Source organism: Pelobates fuscus, chromosome 3 (assembly GCF_036172605.1).
Source record: "Pelobates fuscus isolate aPelFus1 chromosome 3, aPelFus1.pri, whole genome shotgun sequence".
NCBI lineage: Eukaryota > Metazoa > Chordata > Amphibia > Anura > Pelobatidae > Pelobates > Pelobates fuscus.
In genome coordinates, this window is record NC_086319.1 from 248,638,766 (window position 1) to 248,658,698 (window position 19,933).

A 19,933-nucleotide genomic window follows, 5' to 3' on the forward strand; every position below is an offset into this window, starting at 1 on the left:
AAACAGCGTATCCACTTTACTCACGCACTTTGTATCCACTACACACATTTTATAGCCACTATACACACACACAAACAAATTCAGTACACAGACACTTCATCCTTGTGGGTGGACTTAAGATGGGCCCTGTGGGTGCATTTGGGGGCGGACTTGGGGCGGGTCATGTGGACTGACTTGGGGGCGGGCCCCGGGGGGCCCAGACCGTAGGCTGTGTCAGGGGCCCCAAAATTTCTGGTGGCAGCCCTGGTGGTGGCACTGGGCAAGTGGGCACAGTATCCACTGACACAGAAGCTGGCAGGCAGGCAACTGCAATTAGATTACACAGGAAAAAAAGCAGACTGATGTTCTAGCCCTAAAAGGGCTTTTTGGGGTGCTGTCCTTACAGCAGAGATCAGATGAGTCCTTCAGGACTGCAGTGGACACTGAATACACTAGCCTAGCTATCCATTTCCCTATCAAATCAGCAGCAGCTACACTCCTCTCACTAAGAATGCAGCTTCAGAATGAATCTAAAATGGATGCTGTACAGGAGGTGGGAGGGTCTGGAAGGGAGGGTCTGCTGCTGATTGGCTGGAATGTCTCTGCTGACTGTGAGGCACAGGGTCAAAGTTTACTCAATGATGCCGAATAGGGGCGGATCGAACCGCGCATATGTTCGCCCGCCGTGGCGAACGCGAACACGCTATGTTCGCCAGGAACTATTCGCCAGCGCACCGTTCAGTACATCACTAATGTGGAAGTATCGGGCAGCTTTAAGAAAGCCACGTAACTGAGAAAAAGTTGGATATAATTAGAAAAGTGCAATGATATTAGCAAATCGGATACTGTAATAAATGTGGGAAATATGTATTCATTAAACATGAAATTCTGGAGAAGAGACCACATGGTGCACATTTAAGACTAAAATAGTCAAACTGGGGGGAAAAAATTGGAAAGTAATTTGTAATGGCTATTTTGTCTGACATTTTTCAGTCATTTCCAAGTCATTTCGGACTGCCTAATTTAGTCAATAACTGCTTTGTTTTATTTGTAATTGTGCATTAATATTGATTACTATTTTTCTGGGTTTTCTTGTACAAATGAATTCAACTTTTTCTCACTGCTAAAATAATATTTATACTCACTTGAATGTTGAATGACCAATTTTCGTAACAATAGCAGGGTTAAATACTAAAGTATGAATTCAAAGTTAATTTTCAATTGAAATAGCAGAACTGGAAGTATAGTTTACAAACTTCAAGTTTGGGTATTTGACCCTTAAATTTGAAGTTCACTTTGAATTCACACTGCTTTGTCACTTAAGAGAATAAGCCTGACAGTGTTAAAGGTGGGGTATAGAAACTCTAAAAATAAACAAATAATAATTTCATAGATAAAAGTGTCAAAAACAGTGCACATGTTATAGCCAAATATTTTGACTATGTAATTTAGCCAATAGATGCTACATATTAAGTTATTGGCTAATTATACCATGTCACCTGGCTATATACTGTTTAAATTTCATTACCTGGATAGCTAAGACATCGTTTTTCTTTGCAGATTTCGTTAATTACACGTAGAGATAATCCAATCAGTACAAAAAATATGAGGAAGTTATCACTCCTGAGAATTCTTGTAATTGCAACTCTTTTATCAGAGAATATAGTGTGGGTTCAAGCAGAAGGTAAGTTGCAATTTTGAATTTTTCTATTTGTGTGTACATTGCTAAAATTAATCTCTAGCTTTCCTGCATCAGACAGTTAAACAAAGCAACAATTTATTCCAAACATTCTGTGCAATTCCCCCAAGTGTTTTTTGAAAGTCATTACTATTTATTATATTTACTCCCGGAAGCTACCTATGAGCTCACTTTGTAAAATGTATTTGGGGAGGATTGGGCTGTTTTCCCTGTAATATGAACTGCAGTGGGCGTTTAGAACTAATTTTAAAAATTATTCTTAGTTGGGGATTGGTGCTGGCATTAATAGATCACATTTAACATGCTGCAGGAACTGTGATGCAGACTTGTGTATTTGATTTCATTGAATGGGGATTTGTCTGAATTTTGTGTGATTGGCAGATTGCCAAATTCCATAACTCATGCATAAGATAATGGTCAAGCTGTCCCCTTATGTTCCATTCGATTGATGGAAAAAAAGATGATTCATTATTATTGGACAGCCACTACGTATTTTTTCTATTCACCGATCAAGTGAGAAGTGGCCAACATAGGAAAAAAAAAACCCCGATATTTATATATGTTATATATATATATTAATACGTGTATAATAAATGCATAAATAAATATAAACTTTACTGCCTCTACTTTTTTTTTACTAGATCCGTGAATCAAATGGTGCGAAAATGTGCCTATCAGTGTACTGGAAAATATGTACATAATATTTGTACTTTTCAGTACTGTAATTGGCTCATTTTTGTACTCTGTTTTGGTTCCTTTGAATCGTTTTTCCTTAATATGTTACATTGGCAATATTTGGATAAGCCAAACCACCACACGGATCAATGTTGGACAACTCAAACAAATGATTTTTTTAGACAATGGGATTTGGATACTGGGTGGATAAAAATCAATTGCGTTTGCAAAAAAAACATTTTTTTGTTTATTTAAGTAAGGTTTCTTTAAGTAAAATGCTTTTGGAGTAAAAATCTTTCTAAAGAGAATTTTCTGTTTTAGACAAATAATAATCAATAGTTATTCAGTATTGAATAGGTATTAATTATGTAGCATGAGGCTGTTTATCCATCAATATTTACTTATTTGGTAAATTAATGCAATTAATCCAAGTAAAATATTCTTGTGTCTGCAGAGATAATTTGCTTCTTTCACAGGAAAAATTTAATAAAATAAATATAAAAAGTTCAGAAAAAAAACCAAATAATCTCATTGTTTTTCAGCTTTAATTTAAGTTGTTCTCCAAGTATGAGTGATTAACCGATTAAACTGGAGATAGATAATGATGAAATGATTGCAGGGTGAACTATGTATGTATTTCTAATAAATATACATAACAAATGATATGATATAACTGTCTGAAAGGTTGTTATTCTAAATTAGTAAATTCTGTCAGTTTTCACAGAAATTTCCATTTCAGAAGTATGAAAAATTTACAGTAGTGAGAAGGATTCGGCCAAAAAAAGTCATAAATCTGATCTGTCACTAAAAAAAACAAAAAAAGTGTATATTAAAATATGATGGTTTGGGAACAAAAAAAAATGCTATGAATGAAAAAATCCAACAGATTTAGTAAATTGCTCCATAAATTTGCTGAAAAGTAGATGTAAAAGTGTTGGCGACACGTTCATAAATCCCCCTTCTCCTAGAGTACTTTCTTTTTTTTCTTTTACCGAGTTATTTCATATGTTTCTCTAGAGTAGAACATGGGTTTTTATGCAATACTACCATCTTAATATCTATTGATATTTACTTTCTAGGTAAAGTTTTATTGATCTCAAATGAGTGTAGGGCTGGGGATTTTGAGCCTGTGAGCATTACCCAGTGAAGAGATATGATGAGATACGTACTAGTTAGGTGAAGTGTGCCATGGATACCTGGACAAGAATGCTTAACACAGTTCTGTATTCATGTATCTGTTCGTTGCATTTCTCTTTTGCTGCCTCTTCCTTCTTTTTTTTCTGTAATCCATTTAATAATCCATTTTATTAATCCTCATAGATAATAAGGTTGTTTGAGGTTCGAACAAGGCCTACTTCGCCTATAGTACTTGCTAATATGATGTCAGTGACTTGTTTTTAAATATCCCCTTTCATTAATTTTACAGGGCTTCAAAATATGTCAGAATTATATTGAAGCTAATAATAATAATTTAAAATGATAAAAAAAAAAAAAATGGTTGCTAAAAACAAAAAATTAATTATGTTATACTTTGTATGAAGGAAACTCTAATTTGCCATTTGAGAATAATACATCACATGGCTCATTTCACAAATACATTTATGAAAAGGCAAAACGTTACTCTAATTTTATTAGAACACGAAGCGCAAAATGTTAAATTTCCAATAAAAATGAGGGGAATCTAAATAAAATGATAGGAAACATTTGTGAACCCATGCGTTAATAAAAAAATGTATTTTTTTTAGTACTTATGATAGTCTGATGGTATACACTGATCACCCACAATATGAAAACCACCTTCCTAAGATTGTGTAGGTCTCTGAGCTGTTTTTGTGCTGCCAAAAATGCTCTGTTGCATCAAGGACTCCACAATACCTCTGAATGTGTCCTGTAGTATCTGGCACCAAGACATTAGCAACAGATCCTTAAAAGTCCTGCACATTGTAAGGTGGGGCCTCCATGGAGTTTTGCAGTGTTGCAGGGTGCATTATCCTGCCGAAAGAGGCCAATACCATGGAACAACATTATCATGAAGGAATGCCAGGATCCAAAGTTTTCCAGCAGAACATTGACCAGAGCATAACACTGCTTCTGCTGGCCTGCCTTTTTCACATTGTGTATCTTTCTGCCATCTCTGTCTCGGATAAACAACACACACCCGGCCATCCACTTGATCTAAAAGAAAACATGTTTCATTACACCAGATAACCTTCTTCCATTGCCCCATGGTAGTGTTCTGAGGCTCACGTTCCCATTGAAGGTGCCTTTCGCAGTTGACAGGGGTCACCATGGCAATCTGATCGGTCTGCATCTACTCAGCCCCATACGCAACAAACTAAGATGCACTGTGTGTTCTAACACTTTTCCATCATGGCCAGTATTTCGTTTTTCAGCAATTTGAGCTAAAGTAACTCTGCTGTGTGATCGGACCAGATGGGCAAGCCTTCAAGCCCCATGTGCATCATTGAGCCTTGGTCATGCATGACCCTAATGTCGGTTCACTGGTTGCCCTTCCTTGCACCTTTTGGTAGATATTAATCACTGCATACTGGGAAAACTCAATCAAATTTGGAAATGCTCTGACCCAGTCATCTAGCCATCACTATTTTGCTCTTGTCAAAGTCACTTTTCACATGCCCATTTTTCACATCACCTGTTAGTGCTTTTACTGTTGTGGCTGATCAGTGTATGTACTAACATGGAAACTCTCTAACTTCTATTTATAAATTAAAGTTAGGATTATCTCCCTCTGTAAGTCTTTCCATGCCCTCTTACAAATTATTATTTATTTTTTTATTCTTTATTTTTGCATGCAAAAGATTACAGGCGAGTTATCATTGCCACAACAGCATTAACAAACAGAACATTGTTATATAGATTGAGACAGTGATATGGAAATTGTAGGTACTGCACATTTTAAAATTAGGGCATGAAAGAACTATTGAGTAGACTTGTATTGTGAGTAATAATTAAAACAGGGTATGCAAACTAACGTGTCTGCTGCTAAGGATAAATTGAAACCTTAATGGTAGCATACTTTGAGTTGGTAGCAGGCTTGTTACAACATGTGAATTATATAGGGAGTAAGTGTGGAGGTGTAAGTCGGTAAGTGCCTAGTAGGGGGTGGGTGTCAGCCAGGAAAGGGGCACTGTGACTTAGGCTGTATGTGTGAAGCAGCCAGAGTCGTGGGGGGTAAGTCCACAGTCACCCGATGCCAGCAGCTGGTAGGTCAGAGTGGATGAGTGCACAATAGCACAAAGACAGACCTCTAAGCCTTGCTGGAAGCCTGCAAAGAAGCCAGGTGTCATGACTTGAGGGTGTGTAACCGTCCCTGTGCTGGGTCGCAGTGGTGCCCTCCTTCTTGCTGCTCTGTCCTGGCGCGTCTTGCGCGGTAGCCATGTTGGGGCTCGTTTTGTTGCAGGAGCCGTGTTTGTGTTCCGCAAGTCAGGCGGGTCGCTTGTGTGACAGTTCGGCAGCTGGTTGGGTCTGGGCCGGGTGGTGCATCCTTTCCTCCAGTTTGCGCCAGAAATCTTGGAAGATCTTCTCCAGCCTAGCTGCGTATCCCTGTGTGTCGCCGGGGATCCACGTGGCATCCGCCATCTTAGGCTGGTCGCTGTATTGTGCAGCAGCCTTCGTGGTATCTCCCCACTCAGCCTGTAGGTCAGGATAGCCACCTGGTTTTGGACCGGGATAACCCACACCGGTCCAGGGGGTACTGGGCTCTTGTACAGCTGTGGGTGCCGACACGCGTCTCTGGTCCGGGGGATCAGCCGCCTCCCCCGTCCAGTGCGTCTCAGGCCGCATGTTTTAAATCTTGTAGTTAACGAGCTCCAGTCTCGCCTTGAAGCCTTTCCTCAGGTCACAGTGGGATCAGGAGTCAGGTAGGTCGCTTGTAGTGATCCACCGTACCCTCGATGGGGGTAATAATTGCGATTTTACCCGATATTGGAGAGGAGCTCCTGCAGAGCACGTCTTCCCTCCATGATGGTCAGGCCCCGCCCCCCTCTTACAAATTATTTTAATACTCTTGTATCTCACACCAGTCCAAGTCTTATAAAGTCATCTACCATTTAGCCTTTTGTAGCAGAGATTCCAAAGCCAACTTTTATGTACCACAATGGTTTACATATTTATTATGGTTTGTTATGTACTAACCTGGTTTGTTTAGGGTACATAAGGACTGCTTTTTAATTAAGCCAAAGTTCCTGAGAGAATGTGTTTTTTATTGACTTCCCTTTCTAATGATCGTTTGTTAATGCAATTGTCTTTCCTTCATTTTCCTCTCTGGCTGGACATTCATCACTAAATGTGCTAAAATGGCTTTCGAGTAAATACATTGTTGTTATTACTAAATAGTGGAGTCAAGTAAAAGGTGTTAGTTGAATTAAGCTTCACTGACACTAACATATGAGAAACAGTAATGTTAATGAAATTCTTTGAATATATATAACTAAGATGTTAAGATGAAGAAGTAATCAGAAAACCATGTCAGTGTTGTCATACTTTGTAAAGTACAATATTTAGTATATATTGACAGTGATGCTAATGCTGTTTCAGAGCAACTCTGTATGTAAACTGTGAATCAATCTAGATTGTAAACTGTTTTGAGCAGGGTCCTCCTCAACCTTTTATTCCTAAAACAATTTGAAATTGTCACATTTATTGTTAAATTTCCGCCTTTATAATATTGTAAAGCTCTGCTGAATAAGCTGGCGCTATGTAAATGCAAATAATAATAATGGTAATTACATATCATGCTAGATTATTATTATTCTCTAATTTTTTTCTAACTCTCACTGAAGAGTTACATGAAAGTTAAAGACACTAAGTGCTGTATAGGAGACTTGGTACTCCAGCCTTTCATTTAAATGGTACAATAGTATGGTTTGATCATCACATTAAGAAAACAAGTTATTGACTTCCATGCTCATGTCTGCAAGAAATCATTGGCTACTGATGAAAAGATAGCTCAGTGGATAAGAGAAACCAATGCCTCAATGTCACTTTTTCAAGTCATGGTTAGGTCAACTCAGCCATTCATCAGGTCAGTAACATGAGTACCAATAATATCTTATGTTAATATTTCTGGATACGCTCAAATGATTTCATATTCTTGTGTAACCTTTTAGTTATTTAAAAAAAAATAATTAAAATATCTAGGGAGCGTGGCTGACAGCTGACCACGATACGATCATTCAGATGGAGCTGGCTCATAGAGCACTTAGGGAGTGGCCCTCAGTCAGGGCTCCTCCAAGGGATGGATATGCTGTCTTTTAAGACATTCTCTCAAGGAGGACATTATCCAGAAGCATTAAGCTTGCAATTAATACTATTCGAAGAACAAGACATCGCTCTCTTCCAGGATCTCTCATGGGATACCCTGGAACAAAGAAAAGCGCCCAGACCACTCACTAAATACCTCATTCAGACTGGCCTGCCCTCCAGATTGGGTTGCCTGTTTTCTATGATGGTGGCTAGTGAGGGGAAGACATACACCATTTGGGGACTGAAGGACAGGGAGGCCGCCGTTTGCAGGGCTCTGCGGCTGCCACAAATTGATACCCCAGACCGGTTTGCCATTCTATTACAGACCCAAACAGACAACGGAACCTGAGTTCCTGCTGCCAGCTTACCCTTGTCAAAGAAGGTCTCCTTCTCTGGATTTTGCAGGTGGCTGAGGAGAGTGGAGCTGTTTCACTTTTCACTTTTCATAGCCAAGATGTGGCGTGTGGACCAGAAGTCATCTACCTCATTTTACATGCAGGTTTACCGAGGACATGATCTGGCTGCTGGACAGAGTGGTTGGGGGTGTTGGTATATAGGGTGTTATGTTATGTTTCATTATATTGCTATGTATGTCCATAAAGGTTTCTACATGGAGGTTGTGAAATTTGCTGTAGAAGTTAAACTATTCTAGCCTTTAACTGCTAAGCACCTGCAAGTTGTGTAGTTAAGGGAAAGGGCAGATGTAGATAGGGTCTCGGATCACCTAACCATACTACTATGGGACCGGAAGTCATCTAAATAATTTGACATACACGTTTACTGGGAACTTGATTTGGCTGCTGAGCAGTTGAGCTGTAGGTGTGGGATTAGGGTGTTATGTTCCATTAATTATTGCTTTTGGTATTCTTATATTTCATTTTACATGTTAACCTTGCAGAAGAGGTATGCCTTGGGGATTGTTTGCTCAGCCCTTATGTCAGGTTCCACATAGAGGTTGTTAACTGCTTAGGCCCTTGATTAACTGACCACACTAATTGACATGTTATGGCCGAGGTGCTGGTGTGGGGGGAAATCCATCATGGGCATTCATTGCTAAATATCTGTATTTGCTTGATTATGATCAACAATGTTCTTTTCCGAAAAGTGCAAACGTTTAAGATGTCATATACTATGTACCGTATTTATCGGCGTATAACACGCCCCGGCATATAACACGCACCTCATTTCAGAAGGAAATTCCAGGAAATTTCCACCCCTCCCATAGTATTCCCCCCCTCATCCCATAGTGTTCCCCCCCTTTCCATAGTAATCTCCCCTCCCCCTCCCATAGTATTCTCCCCCCCTCCCATAGTATTCTCCACCCCCTCCCATAGTGTCCCCCCCTTTCCATAGTATTCTTCCCCCCCTCCCATAGTATTCTCCACCCCCTCCCATAGTGTCCCCCCCTTTCCATAGTATTCTTCCCCCCCTCCCATAGTATTCTCCACCCCCCATAGTGTGTGTCCCCCCCCTCCCATAGTGTCCCCTAGTGCACTTTCCCTCTGTCCCAAACTCTGTCCCGGAACTGGAACTTAAATTTCAGGTTCCGGTTTCCGGCGGGACTGAAAGGAAGTGTGCACACAATAGTGTGCACACTTCCTTTCAGTCCTGCCGGAAACCGGAACCTGAAATTTAAGTTCCAGTTCCGCGGTGCGCGCTGTGAAGCCGGCCCATGCTTCAAGACAGGTAAGTAAATGTGGGATATCGGCGTATAACACGCACCCATGATTTTCTCCCTATTTTCAGGGAGAAAAAGTGCGTGTTATACGCCGATAAATACGGGTATTTAATATGTGGAGAACATTACCTGTTTCTTTTGTTACGTAATTTGCTCTTAGACATGATTAGGCTTTCAAAGTCAGGATCATCTGCAACTATTTTGCCTATTTTTCTGTAACAATAATGTGAATTGTGTTGATAAAGACCTGGAAAATAAAAACAAAGATAATTATAAAAAGAAACCAATAATAATAACAACAATATTATACATACATATACACATACACACACACACACACACACACACACATATATACATATGTATATATATATATATATATATATATATATATATATATATATACATATATATATATATATATATAAAAATATATCATAGCTGAAATATATTCATATATCAATATCAACATATTACATTATCAGAATGTTTGTTTTTCAAAATATTAAATCATTTCAACAGTTTATCCAAAGATATTAAATCATTTGGAAAGTTTATTAAAAAATATGATATTAAACAAGATCCAGCACACTCACTAATCCACTAAGCAGCAACTTCAAAACTCACAGATTGCATTGTTATTTGTTTTAATGGGAGTTTAGTTACATTATATGATCATACATTGCATTAGCCTGCCACAACTTCAATGTACCCCATCTTTGACAGGTCTCTAACAGCCTAATGTCTAGGGCTCTTTGCAGTACATTGCATTAGCCTGCCACAACTTCAATGTACCCCATCTTTGACAGGTCTCTAACAGCCTAATGTCTAGGGCTCTTTGCAGTACATTGCATTAGCCTGCCACAACTTCAATGTACCCCATCTTTGACAGGTCTCTAACAGCCTAATGTCTAGGGCTCTTTGCAGTACATTGCATTAGCCTGCCACAACTTCAATGTACCCCATCTTTGACAGGTCTCTAACAGCCTAATGTCTAGGGCTCTTTGCAGTACATTGCATTAGCCTGCCACAACTTCAATGTACCCCATCTTTGACAGGTCTCTAACAGCCTAATGTCTAGGGCTCTTTGCAGTACAAGGCTAAATAGGGCCCTGAAATAACCCAAGTAAGTTGGCTAGTGACAGGGAAGGCTACAAAACCAAGGAGTTGACCTAGACTTCCTAAATATATATATATGAAACACCTAGAAAAATATATATAAACAGTTAGACCCCAGGGTGTTTTAGATACATTGAATTAATCTTTTCTGGTTAAATACTTTGCTATTATCAATGACCACATGATACCTTTGTATTATTTAAGATGATATTTTCAATTCAAATTACGGTGAGAATGACAGAACTAGCATATCGTTTTATTTAAAATCATTTTTATGTCTTAATCCTCCATATGTTGTTATACACCCTTGTTTCTAAACCTTGCAAAGAGACTGAATATCTCAGATCGATGCTAATTATTGACTTGTGCTCAGTATGCAGTACTGCAGAGGCAGCTGATATTCTGTTCCTGGTGGATGAGTCTTGGAGTGTTGGAGAAGGGAATTTTCAAATAATCAAAGATTTCATCAGAAGTATAATAACCTCCTTCCAGAACACACAAGTGCTCGGAAAGGAAGGAATGCGGTTTGCAGTTGCACTATATGGAGATTCAACAAGGTTAGTCCCATTGACTGACAATGTTTCTTTGCTGCCAGATCTATCGTTGATTAATTGAAAAGGTAAATGTTTCTAGATAAAAAGACCTTGTCTAGGCTGTAATGTGAAATAATGTATGGTTATCTGTATATTTAATAGCAGTGCACATCATAGCTCACTTTCTGCATGAAGGCTGTTGGTGGCCTGTAACTGCTAAAACCCATAGTCTATAGCTGGCTGCTTGTAGTCAACCTTTAGGACCAGTGATCAACTCCAACTACAGTTAACAATGCTCACATAAATGTTATCTTATTTGCTCAGTGAAGCAGGGATAGCCAGGAAGCAGATCCCCAGCTCTTGCAGAACTACAGCTCCCGTGATGATTTGCCCTCCTTCAGAAGGTAAAACATCAGAGGAGTTTTAAGTCTGCAACAGCTGGGGATCGATCATATGATGCCACTTACTTAATTGTATCAGATGAAGGAAATGTTCTGACCAACTCCTTCTCTGTCACCCTGTCTGTTGATACTTTCTATACCCCAGGTATGACTCAATATAGCTGTTATGGCAACAGAAATAGAAAGGTTTAAAGGAACACTATAGTCACCTAAATTACTTTAGCTAAATAAAGCAGTTTTAGTGTATAGATCATTCCCCTGCAATTTCACTGCTCAATTCACTGTCATTTAGGAGTTAAATCACTTTGTTTCTGTTTATGCAGCCCTAGCCACACCTCCCCTGGCTATGATTGACAAAGCCTGCATGAAAAATAAACTGGTTTCACTTTCAAACAGATGTAATTTACCTTAAATAATTGTATCTCAATCTCTGAATTGAACTTTAATCACATACAGGATGCTCTTGCAGGGGCTCTTGCAAGCTATTAACATAGCAGGGGATAAGAAAATCTTAATTAAACAGAACTTGCAACAAAGAAAGCCCAAATAGGGCTCTCTTTACAGGAAGTGTTTATGGACGGCTGTGCAAGTCACATGCAGGGAGGTGTGACTAGGGTTCATAAACAAAGGGATTTAACTCCTTAATGGCAGAGGATTGAGCAGTGAGGCTGCAAGGGCATGTTCTATACACCAAAACTGCTTCATTAAGCTAAAGTTGTTCAGGTGACTATAGTGTCCCTTTAACTGGGCAGAGCTAATCTTAACTACTCCTTAATATATAGGGCTTTAGGTAGTTGTTTAATGTAAGTTGTGAGAATTTGGACTTTCAGCATTATTAATATTGCATAGTTCTCTGTTTTGTTTTGTTTTTACAACATATTACAATGACTTTCTACAGACAGCCAGCTATATGAAAGGCTTTATTTTTATATAACCAGTAATAAGAAAAAAAAAAGAAAAAAAAAGAACAAAAAAATAATAATAAATACAAACAAGGAAAGAAGCAATGAAACAAAACAAAACAAAATACAATACAATACTACTCCCAGTATCAGTATCAGTCTTTGAAAAAAATACATCTCCCAAATTTTGCGTAAAGAGACAGAGAAATTACGCAATTCCTCCTTTTGTTGTGTTTCTGACATTTTAAGAAGAGCGGACATAACAGTTTGTAAGAAGCGTTCTGACACAGCTCTCCTAAACACCATGGTGTATGAATATTTTTATGCCTCCTGCTAAACGTAATGCGTTTCTTCTTCTTACTCCAGGATGGGTGTGGAATTGTCAGACTACGAAACCATTCAAGAAGTATTACTTGCCCTTCAAAACATTGCATATAAAGGAGGTAACACAAGGACTGGAGAAGCTCTTGAATTCTTAGCAAACAGAGTATTTAACCCATCAATTTTCAGAGAAGATGTAGCTAAGGTTAATATTTTTTTATTTTTTTTCTAAATCTTTGCTGTTGGGATCAGTCCTAATAAGTAGAACTGTTCATGATGTGCACATAATATGTTCATCTATCAGATTGACAACTTTCAGCTCAAATAAACAAATAAACAGTGCAATATGACAGGCCACAAATACATTTGAATTTTTGAAGTTCCTAAAGAACCTTAATGCAAGCAGGACAGCTTAACCCCTTAAGGACACATGACATGTGTGACATGTCATGATTCCTTTTTATTCCAGAAGTTTGGTCCTTAAGGGGTTAAAGGGACCCTGTAGGCACCCACACCACTTCAGCTAATTGAAGTGGCCTGGGTGCTGTGTCCCTTTTGCACCGAGTGCTGCAACGATAAACACTGCCAGAGAGCCACTAGAGAGTTTCCAGCATCAGATTTTCCCCATAGGAAAGCATTGATTCAGTGCTTTCCTATGAGGAGGTCTAATGCGCGCAAGCATTTGCCACGCATGCGCATTAGTGCCCGCTCGTTGCGGGATGATGGAGGGGACGGAGCATTGACGCAGCGCCAAGGAACATCGGTGTTGGGATAAGATAAGTAAATAAAGAATTTTAAACTCTTTATTTACTGGGGAAGGAGGGTCCGCGAGGACATGGGGGAGGGGCAGTGGGAGTGATAGTGCCAGAAATACAGGTTTGTATTCCTGGCACTAGAGTATCCCTTTAATAAATACAAAATACAATATACCAGGCAAAATGCAACAAATTATTTTTCATTTTAGGCTAATTGATATAATAAACACAAAAATCATATATATGAAGTATATACCAAAAATGGAGACTACGTGAAATGTTCAAACACACAAGATGGTGTGATAAACCATACAAGAAGTAGATAAAAAAAAAATACAACCTGAAAATGGTTATATACCAATATGGAATTTAGTGTGTATAATATAGGAGAAAAAAAAATAGAACTACAATAGTGTAATATAGTATGTTAAAAGAAGCATGGGAGGGGGAGCACTAAAAAAAGATAAAGGTAATTTATAGGCTGGTCTCCCTTGTAGGGGTATCTCCAAATGTAAGTGTCTTCAGTCCATAAAGATCTAGATATATATGCAGCATGAAATATTTGAAATATATGAAAAGGAAAAATAGTGCAATACTGTATATTCATATTAAATTTAATGGGTAAATGCACTTACAAATGTATAAATAAAATAAGCTTGTCTCCGCTGCAAGTGGACCTGAAGGAAGATCACACACCAGACAAGGTTTCATTGAAAGCAGCAGAAAATGAAGGTAGCAATCAATACATAAAATAAAATAAACACACACAAAACTAATACATGTCAGTATCCAACACATTTTATCCAAACTCGAACCTCTTCAAGGTTATTTAGGTCTCCGTGCTTCATAAATGGATTCACCTGGTCCCAGTGTGGCGCACATAGGATAATGATATAATAATTTACTAAAAAACAAAAAAAACGTTTAAATACTAAATAATTATAACTCGAACTTAGTTAGCAGCATCACAATATTAGACAATAGACTTGTTGGTACAAATGGTGGGCAGTGCCTTGCTCCAAAAAGCTTACTCAACATCAGTTTTAAGGCTGTAACTCTGCTACCAGAATGAGTTTTTTGGGGAGGGGATTGGGGGGGGGGGGGGCTGATGTTGGAGGCCTGCTGGACAGTTACTTTTTGTCCGATAATTTAACAGTACTCCTTTCTGCAGAGCATTGCAGGATACATCCATTGGTTTCAATGAAAAATAATTATATTGAAGCTTTCTAATCAAATGTATTTCTTTCCTTTACAGATTGTTGTGCTGATGACAGATGGAAAGTCTGGTGATGCTGTGGAGGAGAAAGCCCACTTGTTGCAGGACAGAGGCGTAACCATATTTGCTATAGGTAGATTATGTTAAATATCTGATTTTAAATGGATTATGTAATTTCCTAACTTTATAAAATAATCTTAAATTAAACAGTCCACGCATCAAGCCCTTGACAGCACTGTTGTGGTTATGGTGCCAGGAGTGCCCTGGCGTCTCGCCCAATGTAACTAGTTATACCAATTAATAACGGTTCGACTTCTTACCTGGGGACCACCGTGCTCTGCTCCCCTCCTCCACTGCATTCATTACACCAGTGCAGGGATTAGCTCATTAGCTTAGAGCAATCAGCTGACACTCACAGTCAATGATTTATCCCTGCACTGCAGCACTTAGCTCAGGAGAGCTAACGGAAGCTCTTAAGCAAAAGCTTCTGGCTGCCCTGACTGCTGAGAGGAGGCAAGACTCTAACACGGTCTGAATACCTACAATAGAGGGGACACCAGGGCACTGCTGGACCATAAACTTTACAGTTATAATATAGTGGTACAGTTATAATATAGCAATATAGTGGTTATTGTGTTTGGAGTGTTCTTTTTATTTACGCAAACATAGAGTGATGTTGCTCCTAAGCAAGAGCTTTCAACTTTATGGCTGAGGTAATTGAGTTAGGACCTGAGCCTGGCAGACCCCATTCTAAAACAATTTGACTACTTACAATGAGGGGTGCCTGGGCATTCCTAGCACCATAACCACTATAGCGCTTTGTAGTGTTTATGGTGTTTGGAGTATTTTTTTTAATATACTCATGTAATTATGCCTAGCAAAACTGTATGCTTTAGGGCCATTTTAGGCCGTCAATCTGGCAAGGCCTACTGCTGTAAAATTCTCTCATATATATGTCTACCGTGACCTTTAAAATAAATAAAACAAAAATGTCACCATAAAGCTGTCGAAAGAATAGATTCCAAAATCCTGAAATGATCAACTCTCTTCATCTATTCCCCACCATCCTGAATTCCCCATCACATTCTTATTTCCTCTTTCATGCAAGCCTTTTCCATTGTCCCTTTATCATTCTGCCCTTGTGTGCAATAATAATAGTATTAATGAACACCAGTGAAGGCTGCAACTTAACAGGATTACGTCCTTAAAAGATCCCTCAAAGTCTACCAAAGAACTCCAGACATCAGTGAATAAATGCTATTAAAGGAACACTATAGGCACTATAACAACTTCATATTATTAAAGATGTTATAGTGCCTTAAATTTCCCTCACCTCCCGCCATGTCTTCCAACTATATGTATTTCACTAGTGTGAAGGCACATGCACATATGGTCACCAATGCTCCTGCATGAGAAGCATTGGATTGGACAAGCACCCTGGCTGGAGGAGATGCCTCCATGATGTCATGGCAGGAAGTGGAGCAAGCAGCAGTGCCAAGGGAGTCTCTGTGCTTTAGAAAATGTGATTACAAATATATATTTTGTTGTTGTTACATTTTCTATTACAAATGGGGGGCACAATCTACATAGGCACTAGGAAGCAAGGTATTCCTAAAGCTATAGTGCTCCTTTAATAGTTTATATACCATGTAGAAATATCCAATTCCATTCTGGAATATTTTCACACAGCTATATAAAAATAGCTCATATGAATTCCTTCTCAGAAGAAGCCCATAACAATGGAAGAAAAAGAACAAAAAAAAAAAAAAGGGACAAGCAATTTATTACACAATCAAGGATTAAAAAAGAGGGTACAAAACACTCTTACGAGAGTAAATGCACACATATAAAAGCATGTGCAAAGATAACCTTAATGTAAATGTAATATGGACTGACAGTGAGAAATAAGTATACCCAATGGGATGAAATAACAGTAGGGCTGCGTCACATACAAGGGAGCGACTTATTAAATGAAACCGAAAAGATATAACTGGTATGTGAGCGCTCCAATTAATTATGCAGATCTACATAACAATCAAGATGAAAATATCAATAAACTTAAAAATGACCAATCTCGCCGAGATCACCACAATGACCACCATAAACCACAATTGAATGTACTGGGTGAGTCTTATCTGAATCAGAATACTCTACACATATATATATAAGAGTATAACAAAATATCATTTATTGTATAATAAACCAATCATAAAAAATGAAACAACATCTCAAAACGTCCAGTATCAGATGTAATCGTGATGAATAGTAAGGGGCCCCTTATTCATATTCTTGTCGACAAAGGACTGATGTAAAAAATCCGAGATGTGCACATTAGCATAAAAACTATATGTGAACTCAAAAAAGTTCAAGCAGTAGGCTCCAGTCCAGTCCGTGAAAAAATATATAAGTGGATAAACGGATAGTGCCCAGACGACCAAGCCGTCTTACGGAGAGGGAGCTCAAACACCAGCCAAACACCCTGGTCAAGACTAAGAGGGAAGCGATAGGGATGGCCCCAAAGGTGAAAAATCACATCCAGATATGGAAAACTATGGGGATATCACTTCAGCAACTTACCCTATCCGTCCGACCATCGGGTGAGAAACTGGGAGCACATAAACTCCAAACCGTGAGGGCTGCAGGAAAAAGGCCGTTCTCGCCAGGTCGCTTGCCGAAAATCAATGGCGGGTCGTAAAGGACGAATCGGCTGGGAAGTTCAAATCCGTCGGCGGTGTGGTGAGGTAGCAGACAGCACGTCTACGCGTTTCGTCCTAGCTGGAGGACTTTTTCAAGACAATGTCTGCTGTCTAAGAGCCGGGTTTATATACCCACTCTTAATTGATTCATAGAATGGTCATGATTGTTAATTGATTCATAGAATGGTCATGATTGTTAATTGATAAACTGAGATCATTACAGATCTAAAGTAAATGGTCATAATTGTTAATTGATAAACTGAGATCATTACAGATCTAAAATAAAATATGCTGCAAGTGGATAGAAAAACACAAAATATAATAAATGAAAACATATATCCTTATTAGGACAATCTCATATTATTAACATCGAAAAATTATATATATATAGACATAAAATAAAGATTAAAAATATATTTTTATTTTTACTTTTATTTTTACTAATAAAGTATTTCAATCTCAAGTTTAACAGAGATAATTAATCAATCTTGATTTGTGAGCCTTTTTTTTTTTTTTTTATTTTATTTAAAAATAATAATAATGATAATATAGTTCAATTGTTTTATAAAAATCTGTTATTTATATATATTAGATTAGGAACAAGAACATTAAAATAAATGTTGAGCACTATATTTTTGTATATATATTTATATGTATAATTAAGAAAAAGAACATTGGAAAAAATGCTGAACACTCATATAGGATTCATATAAGTGTTAAAGAGACCATGGGGTCTAAGGTGAATCGTAATATATATGTGGTTCCCGATTCATCCTCTCCCACATATAGAGACAGTGAAAGATCTTTCACTCACAGGGACAAATAAGTATGTCTTCCAAATTTTAAATGTTACATTCCACTTCTTCATTTAACCCATTAGGAGTAAGTGTGTTGAGTCTAAAGATCCATTTAGTTTCTGCTGTAATTAAGGCTAATTTTCTATTGGGTATATTCTCTGCAATATGCTCGATGCCCATTACTAAAAGCTGTGAAGGGTTACTGTCATGGGCCATTTGGAAGTGTCTGGCTACTGGAGATTTTTTATCACGGTTGCTGATGGCTCGTCTGTGTTCCCTGAACCTGGCTTTTAATGGTCTTGAAGTCTGACCTACATATAGCAAGTCACAAGTACATATCAACAGATATACCACAAATGAGGTATTGCACGAGATTCTAGTGGTTGTATGGAAGTTCTCATCTTTAGAGGAAGGGGGAAAATTCTTTTTTCCGTGACATATGTGTTGGCAGGTTAAGCATCGGGTGGCACCACATTTGAAATTTCCTGCTTCACATAATATCGATGTTTGATTAGTTTTTGCAGTCGGAAATTTGGAAGGGGCCAATAGGTTCTTTAGATTCCTATTTTTACGGAATGTTACTCTGGGTACTTCAGGGATACTGAAACGAAGCCATGGATCCAACCGCAGAATAGACCAATGATTGTTTAGGATATGAATGATCTGGTTGTACGCCCTATTGTACGTTGTCGAGAAGATGGGACCTTTATTCTGACCCACCTCTCTAGTACTGATGTGAAAGTCTATCCTCGGTTTAGGTCTCCTTATTATCGGATGATTCTCCAATAGAGATAGAATCTCCCTATGTTTGACTGAGGGGGAAGGTGATGAAATCAGTATATCAGCTGCAAACCCAGGGATAATTTTAGAGTTCTTTCCGTCCATTCCAATTTTACGCTGGTTGATAAGGGAATCTCTATTGAGCCCTCTAGCCTTCTGGTACGCCCGACCAATGATGCTAGGGTCATAATTCTTATCCAGAAATCGCTGGCAAAGGTCCAACGACTCCTCTTCAAAATTCTCCAAAAAGGAACAATTGCGTCGGAGCCTGGTGAACTGGCTAAACGGGATATTATTAATCCACGTAGGATGATGACCACTCGTGGAGTGTAAAAAACCATTGACATCCACCTGTTTTTTATATGTTCTGGTGTGGACATAACCAGGTTTCCCACTCAGGATTAAATCCAGAAATTCAATAGTAGATCTATTTTTGTTGCTCGTGAAGGAGAGCCCCCACTCGTTGTTATTGAGACTTTGAACGAACTCCTCAGCTTCATTTAGATCACCTTCCCAAATGATCAGGATGTCATCAATGAAGCGTTTGTAGAATTTCAGGTGCCTCTTCCAGATAGGGTTATGGTAGATGTTGGAATGCTCCCATAAACCCATAAAGATGTTGGCGTATGCTGGGGCAAAGCTCGCCCCCATTGCTGTCCCTTTCTTCTGTAAATAAAATTGCCCATTGAAACTAAAATAGTTGTGGGTTAAAATGAAGGATATACTTTCAACAATGGCTTCCACTTGAAATCGTGGAAGAAGGGGGTCTTCCAAAAGGAAATGTTTGACCGCTTTCAAACCTAACTGGTGGTCAATGTTGGAGTATAAGGCCGCCACGTCAATCGTTAGCCAGCAGAAGTTCTCCTGCCACACAACCTCCTGCATCAGAGACAACACGTGTCCTGTATCTTTAATGTAGGAGGGGAGGTGAATCATAATTTTTTGAAGGTGAGTGTCTACCCATTTTGAGAGTGGTGCAGTCAGAGAACCAATAGATGAAATGAAAAAATGGGAAACCTGGTTATGTCCACACCAGAACATATAAAAAACAGGTGGATGTCAATGGTTTTTTACACTCCACGAGTGGTCATCATCCTACGTGGATTAATAATATCCC

General features: G+C 38.6%; 1 protein-coding gene across 1 annotated transcript in view; it reads left to right on the forward strand.

Moving 5' to 3' along the window:
- Positions 1-19,933, forward strand: part of LOC134601732 (collagen alpha-1(VII) chain-like) — a 414,484-nt gene that overhangs the window by 60,265 nt on the left and 334,286 nt on the right. The window contains exons 2-5 of the mRNA XM_063446237.1: positions 1,540-1,663; positions 10,789-10,972; positions 12,618-12,777; positions 14,583-14,676. Coding sequence (XP_063302307.1) covers positions 1,585-1,663; positions 10,789-10,972; positions 12,618-12,777; positions 14,583-14,676 — 517 coding nt within the window. The 5' untranslated portion in view covers positions 1,540-1,584. The remainder of the gene's footprint in view (positions 1-1,539; positions 1,664-10,788; positions 10,973-12,617; positions 12,778-14,582; positions 14,677-19,933) is intronic.